This window comes from Anabrus simplex, chromosome 3 (genome assembly GCF_040414725.1).
Source record: "Anabrus simplex isolate iqAnaSimp1 chromosome 3, ASM4041472v1, whole genome shotgun sequence".
Lineage (NCBI taxonomy): Eukaryota > Metazoa > Arthropoda > Insecta > Orthoptera > Tettigoniidae > Anabrus > Anabrus simplex.
In genome coordinates this window covers 510,483,379-510,497,724 of record NC_090267.1, presented here as the reverse complement: position 1 = coordinate 510,497,724, position 14,346 = coordinate 510,483,379, and the positions used below count along the sequence as shown (strand labels likewise).

General features: G+C 38.2%; 1 protein-coding gene across 2 annotated transcripts in view; it reads right to left on the bottom strand.

Moving 5' to 3' along the window:
• The window catches only part of LOC136867498 (monocarboxylate transporter 7), a 104,391-nt gene that overhangs the window by 65,709 nt on the left and 24,336 nt on the right, over positions 1-14,346 (bottom strand). For both annotated transcript variants that reach the window (XM_067144708.2, XM_067144707.2), the window contains exon 3: positions 13,251-13,412. In XM_067144708.2, coding sequence (XP_067000809.2) covers positions 13,251-13,412 — 162 coding nt within the window. The remainder of the gene's footprint in view (positions 1-13,250; positions 13,413-14,346) is intronic.

Below are 14,346 nucleotides of genomic sequence, written 5' to 3'. Positions count from 1 at the left end.
TCTCTTCTCTCCTTTCCAAATGATTCCTTTAAATTTAGCCCAAAGTGTATCCACGTTACTCCCTTCACTTATCCAACAACTGAATTGTGATTTAAGGTAAGTCCCAAATTCATCAACTTTAGTTTTCCTGTACAATTTCTTGTCTTGTATAACCCTCTTATTAAGCCTTTTTGGTATGAGTCCTACATCCATTATTACAGCCTTATGGTCACCTATTCTTTCAATTACCGGTACCTCAGTTTTATCAACAATTTCCCCATGTTTAACCAAGAACACATCTAGTAAGTTATTGAGACGATTCGGTTCTTGTACTACTTGTGTAAATCCTCCCTCCCAAATTAACTTATTTGCGAGTTTCTGTTCATGGGCTTCACTTGCAGCTCCATTCCATTCAACTTCCGGCAAGTTTAGATCTCCCCCAATTATTACATCATTATTATTGTTTTTATGAGTATAATCTATTAGTTTCTCAAAAATTTCCATGTCTCTTTCCTCTCTTCCTGGCCTGTATGTTCCTATAATTCCCACCTCCTTCATATTATCACAAATTAATTTTATCCCTAATATTTCATCCCTTTCATCGGTAAACCATTCATGTGAACAATAAGTTTCCTTCACCAGAATAAACACCCCCCCCCCTCCCTTTTTATCTTCTCGGTCTCTACGATAGACTGTCTACCCTTCTGGAAATACTTCTCTATTATCGACCCCTTCTCTCAACCACGATTCCACTCCTATCACCACATCAGTCTCATAAGATTCCATCAATGTACCAAATTTTAATTGTTTATTTACTACACTCTGACAGTTTACCAAGAGCAATCTCAGACCCCCTCTATATAAGTGTATGAATAAGCTTTTCATTGTAACCTGTATTCATAGATGTGGAGTTCATCCTGAACATAGAATTATCATTACAAAGGGTCATGATACCTCCAAAAATATCTACGTAGGGTAAGATTCTAACTGTTGATCCATTTTCAGATCTTAAGGACAACTGTTGCCTCACTGATTCAAGCCAATAAGACGATGCATTCCGCACTTGCTGGAAGAACAAAAATAATGGACGCTCCTTCACCTCAGCATTTAAATTCTATGCTAAGTCCTTGACTCATAGTCTGCAGGAATTCACATGAGCAAGATTGTCTCTGAGCAACCCACCTATGGTGAATATATCTGTAATATGTGCAGCTTCTATTCATTCCAATTGACAATAAGCGTGATTATTCTCTCGCTGACATTCTACAAGACTGCAAGTGACTAAATCTTTGTGAACAATTATGCTTTCTTATAAACCTTAGTAAATAAATATTTATGTTTTCCTAAACTGCTTTCAAAAATGATTCAAATTTGAGGACATTTTGACCACTGTTCACTTTTGGCAATAGTATTACGATGATATATCCAGTTTGGACTTTCCGTACAATGGAACATACTTGAGCAGGGGTTTTCAACTGGTTCATGAGGCCTACAAAAGCTTTTTGAGAAGAAGTATGAAGAAAATTATGAAAATTTCATAGTTCTTTGAAAAATGTATTAATTTTCATGCCCATCATACACCCAAGTGAGAACTAATTCATTCTTTAACATTACTTCCTATGTTTATATATTCACTTGATCTAAATAAAGTATATTTGACTGATTTTCAGAATTTAAACCCAAGATTTGGAGGAAAATGAGCCCTCACTGATTTCAGTATTAGGTGTCAACCATTATAAAAATGGCCATGGGATCTATTCCAAATACTGAACTCCATACCAACCTGTCAGGGAAATTTTATGCAACCAAGCATACAGTGAATACCAAAAATAAAAAGGCAGTTTCAGTTCTTCATTCTTCTCTTGTTGGTAGTACTTCTGCTACACTTTAAAAGGAATTTTCAGAGAAATACTCTTGGAAGTACACTGCTGGGATTTTACGCTCTTGCAAATGAATATCAATGTTCTCTGCACAAAGAAGATCTTTGGATTTGGATCAGACAAGAAAAGGAATCACATTTTTTTAAATCAGTCAATCAATCAATGATCTGCACTTAGGGCGGATGCCCAGGTGACATATTCTTTATCAATTGTTAGGTCATATTTACATTTATTTATAATTCTTTACCTAAATATTTTCAACGAACTTGCAAATTTATCAAACATTTCCCTAGATAATATTATTCCAATCCTTTACTCCTCATCTTATAAATGAATATCTGCCCCAATCTGTCCTCATATTGTGATCAAAGCTCCACTCAAGCTTATTATTCCACTTATGTCACTCCACGCCAACTCACCACTGACAGCTCGAAATATGCCACATATGCTGTAGATGTTGATTCCCATAGGGAACCTGAAATATTTGTCCCAAATGAGTAAATTTATAATACCAATATAAATGGTCCATTATTGGACATTATAAATTTTCCAGCTAACTCATTCCCGGTTGCCTAGTGTTTTGCCCCAGTGTGCTAAGTTGGGCTCATCAGTTGGTACATAGCACACCTACCAAGACGCATGGCTAGTGCATACCGTGGAGGCCACTGCGTATTGGCACTGCTGGTGGCTCCAAGTAGCCTATGCCTACGAGTCATACTTTCGCCTCCAATTGAAAAAGCGCTCTCACTTGTGCGACAGAGAAGAGGACACCCACGCTGAGCTCAGTGAGCGAAGTAAGTCATGGAGCCCTGCGCTCAACCCTGAAAACGTTATTTCTTCACTTTTCCCCTGCAAACTTACGAGTACCAATCCACAGTCTTCATCTGTTTTCAAGAACTAAATAACATAATTTGCGTAATACAAGACGGATTTCCATGACTCGAGGTTCATTAGAAGCAGCAAATTTTATGGTGATTTTTGACACCAAGAAGTGTTTTACATAATTGCAATGAGATCAAATAAACAGCAAATAAACATCCAGGCAGGTGCATACCATCTGGTGAAGGTCGACAGCGGGAGTGAAGTTAAAAGTACCCCGAGCCATGGGCCCTCCCTCACTGGGCTACCAAGGGATGCTTTCCAGATTGTAGCAAAATGCACGAAGCGATCTTGATGGGAATCGATCAGTGGAAATTGGGGTAATCAAGCTTTAATTTGACACCTTAACTGATCCTGAGAACCTCCAATTAATGGAGTGAATTTCACAAGGAGGAGGAGTTTTACCCTCTCCCTCGAGTCTAGCATGGTTTTGCTATTTAATGGGATGCAGACCGAAGCAAGTATCGTACTTCGATTCTTCCAGTTGCATTGTGAGGTGGTACATGCTGTTAATGACTCTTCAGTAATAGCATTCTCTGTTACAGTGCTACGAAGTAAGTGGCAAATCAGTAATTATTTATCAGTGGCTACGAAGTTGAAATACTGTCAGTGAAATAATTATATAGTAGTGGACATGAAAGTTTGTCGATATTAGCAGAGGACAGCTTCTGAATCTTAATTATGACAATTATGCGACATGTGAAATGATTGAGTAAACTATACGTGAGCGAAATAAATGTGAATCGAATGCTAGTAGGCTGCGCGATCCTGTAACTCAATACATGAACTTATTAAGGCTAAGGGAATAGCATAGGAGCAAAGAATGGCTCATTGAAAATGTATCTGACCTGGGCGGTATCGGCTAAACAAACCCAAGCGCAGAAGTTAATCTGTATTCCCTAAAAACTAGTGCTGAATTAGGCCAACTTAAAACTCTGTTTGTGATTATAGCTCAGACACCCAGTGACAGTGAAATCACAGACATGTGTAATTTAGGGGCCTAAACCGCCAAGATTGGATTAGACAGGCAAATGAGGCAAATGAGGATGAAGTAGCGGGCAACAGGAACAATACCGCTGCTTGATTAGAGAGGTCGAGTATATGAGTATATGAGTTTCTCTGATCGTAGCAATTATAATGTGTCGTCATTTAACACAATTATAATCAAGTCAGATCCTCTCATTGTGTTTGTGTGCCAGTGACATCACCGTCCAAGGAAGAAGACCGATGTATAGATAGCCTGTACTTACTCAATACAAAGTCACCAACATTTTTAAAAAGCATGATGTAAAAGTAGTTTTCAAAACCAATCATAGGAATGCAGAAGTCTTACATAATGCCACATCCACAAACAAGTTCAATAGTTTTTCGAAATTAGAAGTATACAGGATTATCTGCAACAGTTGTATTTCTTCTTAAGTCAGACAGACCAGGAGGAATTTTAATATAAGGTACTCAAAACACGTTAATGCCCTGAAGTACAATAAATTTTCAGCTGTAGGACAGCATATGCATGACTATAATCACAAATTCACAGACATAAAACAAGATATGGAAATTCTCAAAACCATCAACAAAGGACCCCTCCTTAACATTACGGAAAGCTGCTTCATGCTGTACCAGGAAAAGATGCAGGAATAAGGAGCATGAGGGAGGTCTTAGGTAGTGCTCAGTTCTTTTTTTTTTTTTTGCTAGGGGCTTTACGTCGCACCGACACAGATAGGTCTTATGGCGACGATGGGAGGGGAAAGGCCTAGGAGTTGGAAGGAAGCGGCCGTGGCCTTAATTAAGGTACAGCCCCAGCATTTGCCTGGTGTGAAAATGGGAAACCACGGAAAACCATTTTCAGGGCTGCCGATAGTGGGATTCGAACCTACTATCTCCCGGATGCAAGCTGACAGCCGCGCGCCTCTACGCGCACGGCCAACTCGCCCGGTGTTCAGTTCTTAGGAGCCGGTACAGAGAAAGGAGTTCGCAGAGCAAATTAATAGATGTTATCTTGCAAAACTTAAATTTATTCAACTGGCTTGACGCATAAATAACTTCATCATTATCTCGCCTTGGAAATTAGAAATTAATTGGAAATATCCTCTGTTAGGTTTATTCTTGAATGTTTCAAAAAATATTGCGAATCCTGATAAATTCTTGCAATGAATGAAAGTTGAAAATAAACTTAATTTCTTTCATTAATTTTTTAAAGTAAATATAGCTTCACAATTCTCTAGAATTTTCTAGAATAATCACTTGTAGTGCCTACAATCTTTCTAGATTATTCACTTGTAATGCCTCTTTCTAGATTATTCACTTGTAGTGCCTACAGTCTTTCTAGATTATTCACTTGTAGTGCCTACAGTCTTTCTAGATTATTCACTTGTAGTGCCTACAGTCTTTATTAATATTTAGGAATTTCATGATCCGTATTGAAGTGGGATTACAATATTTAAAAATTAAGAGTGTTCCTCCTATTCAATACAAAGATATTTATTAATGTGAAAGAATCACATATCGTTCAAATGAGGTACTAGTTTCGGCACCAGATATGTGCCATCATCAGCCACAAAGTCAAATCGGGCAAACACAATAAAACCCTAAAACAACTTTATACACACTATAACATCTGCATGGATGAATATGAAATATAACTTTAAAACAACTTTAAAAACACACTATAACATTTGCAAAGATGAATATAAAATAAAATATGGTAGATGAAGTTGCATTCCATTTTAAAATCCGTTAAAATGATGACTCCGTTGTTGTACACCCATGGCGGTTTGTCCAGCTTATATATAACTTTAGTTTTCTAAAACTGTTAAATTATGCTGCGAGGTTTATTGTCATATGAAGTTGACACTATGTGTGTTCTGTAGTTTGGTTCCGGAAAATAAACGTAAACATGAACTTGGTAAGATCCAAAGAATTAATTCCCACTTCAATATGGGTTGAGGAACCTGGGGAAGAAATTAGAAGTCGAATTAGGCAAAAGATCGGAAGGAAAGATCAAAAAGAAAAGTCTAGAAAAACCCAGAGAATACTAGAAACGAACTCACCTCGAGCAGCCTGAGTGATCGGCGGACAGAGCTGGACTGATGGATGCAATTATAAGGTTAAGGGGCGAGGCGTAAGGGAGGAGAGGGGAGGGGTAGAGGCGGAGCAACTGTCACGGAGCTAAGGTGGAGCGGAAGGATGTGGTAGTGGGGGTAAATGATGTGGATATGTACTGCGTATGGTTTGAAAGATCGAATTGTTTTTAGGTGGTCTAATATTTCTTAGCCATTTAATTAAGAGATCATAAAGAATATTAGTTTTCTCAGAAATTTAATTTAAATTATAGTCAGGGTTGAAATATTGATCGCAATGAATGAAACAATTTTCGACGATGTTCATAATTGGCCCTTTGTTTGCTATTTGAAGTATTTCAAAATCATGTTCTATATCAGTAAACTTATGATTTGAGTCGTGAATGTGTTGGCCTATAGCAGAAAACTTGTTATATCTTACCACGTTGACGTGCTCTGAATATCTGGTTATGAAGTTGCGTCCTGTTTGTCCCACGTAGGAGGTGCTGCAGTCGATACACTTGAATCTATAGATTCCAGATTTGGAAAATCTGTTAGAGGTGTTGACTGATGTTGAATTATGTATAATTTCTGAGGTCCTATTATTAGTTCTGAAGAAGATTTTTACGTTATGTTTTCGAAAAACATTGGTGATTTGATGGATACCGTTGATGAATGTAAAAATAGATGAAACGTTAGTGATAGGTTTTTCTTTAGTGAGAGTAGTCTTGGGCCGGTGTCTAAATTTATTGATTATCTGTTCTATAAATGATCTGCTGTAACCGTTGAATTTGGCGATTGCTCTTATAGTGTTGAGTTCGCTATTGAGGTCTTTTTTAGACATAGGTATCATGAATGCACGATGAACCATGCTATTATACGCTGCACGTTTATGTGTTTGAGGATGTATGGAATCTTGACGAATAGTATTGGCAGTTTGTGTCTGTTTTCTGAAAATTCTATATGAAAGAGCAGATGGATTTCTGAGAATACTTAAATCCAGAAAATTAATTACTTTATTATTTTCGGACTCAAGTGTAAATTTGATGTGGGGGTCAATATTGTTTAGTTCTTGCAGGGTAGAGGTCGCATTCTTGATTTCTTCATCCATTATAACAAATATGTCGTCAACATATCTTTCTCAAATAATGTTACTTTAAATTTCCTAAAGTCTGTTTAACTTAGCACTTGAAATTAAATTAGCACTTGAAAAGAATAAAGTGACTTTCATGAAGGTCATAATTGTCTAGTGCTATGAATGATTTGAAAGTAAGCACTGCCCATAACAGTTCAAAAAGTTTAATATTAAATGCACTCATATCACCTGAATGTTCATGATGTGGAAGTGGGGGGTGCGGTTCCACGAACAGCATCTGGAACTCCTTCGATGTCATGAGCACCACGTTGTACCACATACCATTTCCCACGCTGTACCGTGTTCACTCCCACGCTGTACCAAGTTCCATCTCCCACGTCGAGTCAGGAGTTAGGTTGATATGAGGGTTAAACACTCGGTCAAGATTTCTGGTGTCATTTATTAACCATGAAGACATGAGAAAGTTCAATTGACGGTAAATTGTGAGTGTTGAAATAGCATAATATAATCAAGTGAATATTAGTCAATCACTAGTAAACAATACTTGGAATTGCACTTTGAATCCCGAGGTCATGCAGCTCTCTCTGTATGAATGATGTACTGATGACAGCTTCCTCCTGGGTAAAATATTCCGGAGGTAAACTAGTCCCCCATTCGGATCTCCGGGTGGGGACTACACGAGAGGGGGTGATCAACAGGAAGATGGATACTGACATTCTGCGAGTCTGAGCGTGGAATGTTAGAAGTTTGAATCGTTGTGGTAGATTAGAGAACCTGAAAAGGGAGATGGATAGGCTAAAGTTAGATGTAGTTGGTATAAGTGAAGTACGTTGGCAGGAAGAACAGGATTTTTGGTCAGGCGACTACCGAATTATCAACACAAAATCAACCAGAGGAAATGCAGGAGTTGGTTTAATAATGAATAAGAAAATAGGGCAGCGGGTAAGCTACTATGACCAGCATAGTGAAAGAATTATTGTCGTCAAAATAGACACCAAACCAATGCCCACCAGAATAGTGCAGGTTTATATGCCTACTAGCTCAGTGGATAATGAGGAAATCAAAAGAACATATGAAGAGATAGAAGATTTAATACAATATGTAAAAGGTGATGAGAATCTAATTGTGATGGGAGACTGGAATGCAGTGGTAGGCCAAGGAAGAGAAGGTAATACAGTAGGAGAATTTGGATTGGGACAAAGGAATGAAAGAGGAACTCGGCTGGTTGAATTCTGCACTGATCATAATTTAGTCCTTGCCAATACTTGGTTCAAACACCACAAACGATGGCTGTATACGTGGACGAGACCTGGAGACAATGGAAGGTATCAAATAGACTTCATTATGATTAGGCAGAGATTCAGAAACCAGGTGTTGGATTGCAAAATTTCCCAGGAGCAGACGTGGACTCTGACCACAACTTGTTGGTCATGAAATGGTATCTGAAGCTGAAGAAATTGAAGAAAGGAAAGAATGCAAAAAGATGGGATCTAGACAAGATGAAAGAAAAGAGCGTGACGGATTGTTTCAAGGAACATGTTGCACAAGGACTAAATGAAAAGGCTGAAAGAAACACAATAGAGGAAGAGTGGATAGTCATGAAAAATGAAGTTAGCTGGGCTGCTGAAGAAATGTTAGGAAGGAAGAAAAGATCAACTAAGAATCAGTGGATAACTCAGGAGATACTAGACCTGATTGATGAACGACAAAAATACAAGAATGCTAGAAATTAAGAGGGCAGAAAAGAATACAGGCGATTAAAGAATAAAGTAGATAGAAAGTGCAAGGTAACTAAGGAAGACTGGCTGAAGGAGAAGTGCAAGGATGTCGAAGGTTGTATGGTCCTAGGAAAGGTAGATGCTGCATACAGGAAAATCAAGGAAACATTTGGAGAAAGGAAATCTAGGTGCATGAATATTAAGAGCTCAGAAGGAAAGCCACTTCTAGGGAAAGAAAACAAAGCAGAAAGATGGCAGGAACATATCCAACAGTTGTATCAAGGTGAAGGTGTAGATAATTTGGTTCTGGAACAAGAAGAGGCTGTTGACGCTGATGAAATGGGAGACCCAATTTTGAGGTCAGAGTTTGACAGAGCCTTGAACGACCTAAACAGGAACAAGGCACCTGGAATTGATGACATTCGCTCTGAATTATTGATTGCCTTAGGAGAAACAGCATGGCAAGGTTATTCCATTTAGTGTGTAAGATGTATGAGACAGGAGAAGTCCCATCCGATTTTCTTCAGAATGATGTTATACCTATTCCCAAGAAAGCCGGTGCTGACAGGTATGAAAACTATCGCACCATTAGTTTAGTATCTCATGCCTGCAAAATTTTAACACGTATTTTTTACAGAAGAATGGAAAAACAAGTTGAAGCTGAGTTGGGAGATGATCAATTTGGCTTGAGAAAAAATGTAGGAGCACGTGAAGCAATCCTGACTTTACGTCTGACCTTAGAGGATCGAATCAAGAAGGACAAGCCCACATACATGGCATTCGTAGATCTAGAAAAGGCATTCGATAATGTTGATTGGACCAAGCTATTTAAGATTCTTAAGGTGATTGGGATCAGATACCGAGAATGAAGAATTATCTACAATCTGTATAAAAATCAGTCTGCAGTGATAAGGATCGAGGGCTTTGAAAAAGAAGCAGCAATCCAGAAAGGAGTGAGGCAAGGCTGCAGTTTGTCTCCCCTCCTTTTCAATGTTTACATAGAACAGGCAGTAAAGGAAATCAAAGAGGAATTTGGAAAGGGAATCACAATCCAAGGAGAGGAAATCAAAACCTTGAGATTTGCCGATGATATTGTTATTTTATCTGAGACTGCAGAAGTTCTTGAGAAGCTGCTGAATGGTATGGACGAAGTCTTGGGCAAGGAGTACAAGATGAAAATAAATAAGTCTAAAACAAAAGTAATGGAGTGCAGTCGAACGAAGGCAGGTGATACAGGAAATATTAGATTAGGAAATGAAGTCTTAAAGGAAGTAGATGAATATTGTTACTTGGGTAGTAAAATAACCAACGATGGCAGAAGTAAGGAAGACATGAAATGCAGATTAGCACAAGCAAGGAAGAGCTTTCTTAAGAAAAGAAATTTGCTCACTTCAAACATTGATATAGGAATTAGAAAGATGTTTTTGAAGACTTTTTCTGGAGTGTGGCATTGTATGGAAGTGAAACATGGACGATAACTAGCTCAGAAAGAAAGAGAATAGAAGCTTTTGAAATGTGGTGTTACAGAAGAATGCTGAAGGTGAGATGGATAGATCAAATCACAAATGAAGAGGTACTGAATCGAATTGGCAAGAGGAGATCGATTTGGCTAAATTTGACGAGAAGAAGAGATAGAATGATAGGACACATCTTAAGACACCGAGGACTTGGGCAGTTGGTTTTTGAAGGAAGTGTAGGTGGTAAGAACGGTAGGGGAAGACCAAGGTATGAATATGACAAGCAGATTAGAGCAGATGTAGGATACATTAGTTATGTAGAAATGAAAAGGTTAGCAAGGATAGGGTAGCATGGAGAGCTGCATCAAACCAGTCTGTGGACCGATGACTCAAACAACAACATCTTGAGAATCCAAAGGCCAATTTACTTGAAATTTTGGCAAGGTTACATTTAAATTATGGGCTGCACAGTGATCTACTTTACTATTTTGTATCTGAACGAGTTTAGAAGGTATAAAAAACTTTCTAGAACATTCTAGACTAGTGAGGCGGCTGCACGTGGAGATTACATCATCCTGCATGCTTCCTGCCTGTGACACACACACATAGCTTGCAGCTCCTTGCACGCTGTATTCAAGTGTTTGCGTCTTCATGTCGCAAATAATTTGTGAATTAAAAACACAATATTCCAGCCCGTAGGCATTCCTGGTACAATACATATAGATCAATATTGTAACCTGAATCATAATCTTAATGACATTTATGAAAAACCAAATATCCTATTCGATCTTCTAATTCTCATTTTTAGAAACATCAAACCAACAAATCATAATTCAGTTTTTCATACTATTCACAGCACTTTTCCTCAACAGCCATCTGTTTTTCCACATCCTTCGGCACCAACTTAATCCCCCTTCACCCCACCCCCCCCCTTGTCTCCGTCTCCTTTTTCCTTTCCCCAACCCCTCCCCTTGCCCCGCCCTCTCTCCTTGCCAAGCCTACTCCCCTTTTCTTTGATTCTCACAGCCGTTAGTATGAGGCACACAACAATAGGCCACAACGAGAGAGGTAAGTCTCATGTAACCTATGCCATTTGATTAACATACTCTCTCCTTCAGTTCATTCATTTTATATATAATTTATTCAGGTTAACTTGATGGACACCGCATTGAATTGCAAATGTCTACCAACCACAAATTAAGAATGTGCCAGTTTTAACCATATCTTCGTGTGCCGTGGTGACAATGTCCAACAGCATTTTCAGCAAGATTTTAACAACTAGCACTATAGGAACATTTTAACATGATGCAACACATCTAAGAATTTAATGTTGTCATATTTGTGTGTGTTCGTACATTTGTTTCAGTTACTAGATATGTTTGCAGAGTATTGCATTAAGGCTGATGATGGCCAGGCGAGGCCGAAGCTAGTTCCTAGTTTAGAAATGTAATTCAAAGATTGCATACTATAGTATTGAAAAGTTTAATTATTATTGTGATCACAATCCAATATGGTTCAAAACCATGAAGTTTATATCCTATGATTCAAAGTATACCAATAAGCCTACCCAAACAATAAAAATGAATTATTTACTGTGGCTAGTTAAGCCACAGATAAACTCAATTACATTTGAAATACAAAATTGACCTATTTTGGAATGGTAGCTCTGAAAACATTGGGCAATGCACAATGCACAGTCCGAACTTACGCTCCTTGCACCACCAGGTACAGGTACAGGGGAATCATCAGCCAGCGTCTCTTTATCTCAACGAAAAAATAAGCCCTAATTTCTGGAGAAATTAAGTATTTCTAACGTTTGAATTTGGAGTAAAATAAGCAGCCAAAAACTTGCACTAGAAAATGAAGTAACAAATAAAAGTCTTTCTCGAACTATCACTTGATATGTTATCTGGTTCGTAAGCAGAATCTTCATCACTGTCATCTATTTCTGAACCCACTACTCCCTATAAAATACCCGAGATATCACTATCATTGAGCTGGTGTGAGGACACGTTTGTACAGTAACAGCTCACAGCATGACAGATTTGGCGCCCTAAGCACCCAGCACATCGAGTGCGTCGGTAGAGTGAAGGGCAAGGAGAAACTTGCCTTTTTATTGTTTCAGTTTGAACTTCCCAATATACCATACGGGCGCCGTCCACAACCAGGAAAGCAAATCGCTCATATCCCGTGTGGGCATAGTGTTGAAAGTGTTTGTTTCTATTGAACTATGTTGGTACCACAGTTCTATTTGCAGAATTTTATGAAAATTAGCCTATTATTAAAGTGCGGCCCATAGGCATTCCTAAGCTTTCCAAGGTGGCCCTCGAGTCCTTACAAGTTGAAAACCTCTGCTCTTGAGTGTTATGGACATTTACATAAATTATAGTAGGAAAAGGTCCTATTGGAGATACTCTTTGATATCTGTACAGTGAGCACTGGAAAGATTCCCTTTCTTTTAAACAGTTTCCTCTTGTAATAATAAAGGATGTATCCATGATGATGTTAAAACTTTTGGGGATGATAGGGGACAGCAAATCGATCAATTTGGGATAAAGAACCAAATTCTGGAAACAATCGAGTCAAAAGTTAAGCAAAATTCTACCCATTAAGTCCGTTTACCTGCACAAGTTTCACAAGCTGCTCCATTTACAACAAATGGCATCACCCCGCGTCAATGCAGGCACGGCATCATCGCACAAAGTTCTGTCGTACCCGTTTGAACAGCGTCGCAGGCAGTGAGACTTCTTGCCTTGTGTATGAGACATCTGTTGAGACTAAAGAGGATTTCTTAGCACATGTAGTGTTCAGTACAGTCGGAGGTGGCTTTTAACCCCACATTGTTGGCTTCTGGCATGTTAAAAACTACTGCAGGATGAAATTCAAACACCCAGGCGTCTGTTAAAAATGAATGGACGTTAAACAACTTGGTTTATTAATAACATTTGGCTCGATTGTTTCCGGAATATGATTCTTTATCTCAAATTGATCCATTTGCCATCCTTCATCATCCCTGAAAGTTTGTATTATCATCACAGATACATCCTGTAGATCAGTCATATTATGAGTACTGGACACCAAGAAAGTTTGTAGGCTTAATCTTAACCTTCACAAGACTGCACGAGATACTTCACAGAATTGAATTTTTGACATAAAATATGGAAGATAACTTTACTGCTTACCTGCCATAAAACCTGACGTCAAGCAACAGAGGTAGAAGCGTGTCGGATCTTGCAACTTGATAACAAATCTAGTTGCTATCAATCCCACTGAAGTCAGAAGAACACCACAAATTGCTGTGAACCGAATGCTTGTGATGGCAGCCAGTGTGCGACTCCAAGGATCTAGAACATAAAGACTACTGAGCTGTCAAATTGATCCAGTTTTAGACTATTATTTGGAAATAATTAGATTTATTGAGGAAATATCTTTTACAACTTTTATTATAATTTGGGTCCACCTTATTCAGCACATAGTACTTCGAGACTATTTTATTTTTAAGTTGTTGTTCTTTCAAATCCACGTTATTTCATAAGTGAGCAAACCGGTTTGCATATGTTTTAATCAGTTTACGGCACAAGACTTGCAAGTCTTGGACTTGTAGAATTTTAACACAGTTTCATGTTGTTAGTATGTTTTTAAATTGTGATCAAGTTGATGGTGATAAACTTATATCAGCTGATGATGACGCAGAGGGGCGTCGAAACTAGTTCTGATTGAAATATATGTTGTAATTATATCTAAGCAACAACTTTTTATGTATTGAATAAGGTGGTCCCAAATTATAATGAAAGTTGTAATCTTGGTTCAATACGGACAAACAATGAAGTTTATTAATTTAACGTAATATCTTTTTACGGGTGGTGACAATGTTGTTGTTCTTTGGTGCAGCCTTCCATGCAACTCCTCCTGTATTGTTTCATTTCTACACTACTATTGGAGCTTTTATCTACTCTAAATGATCATATTGTTGATTTCTCTATACCAGAGATGCTCATGCAGGGCTTTCATCCTGCTGGCCCACAGCATTGTACCATATTTTTCTGAACATAGATCATTTTTTGTTAAAAATATGTCTAAAACATGGCTCCACCTTATGGTCCAAAAGTCTGTCATACTTGGACAATGAGTATATGTGATTAGCTATACCATGGCTCAAAAACTTCCTTACAATATTCTCAGTAGTTGACCCCCTTTATAACTGCAGCTATCATATACATGCATTTGTCTGGCAGGAATGTGTGTTGTCAGGGAATTCCTAACAAGACGGCTCGCAAC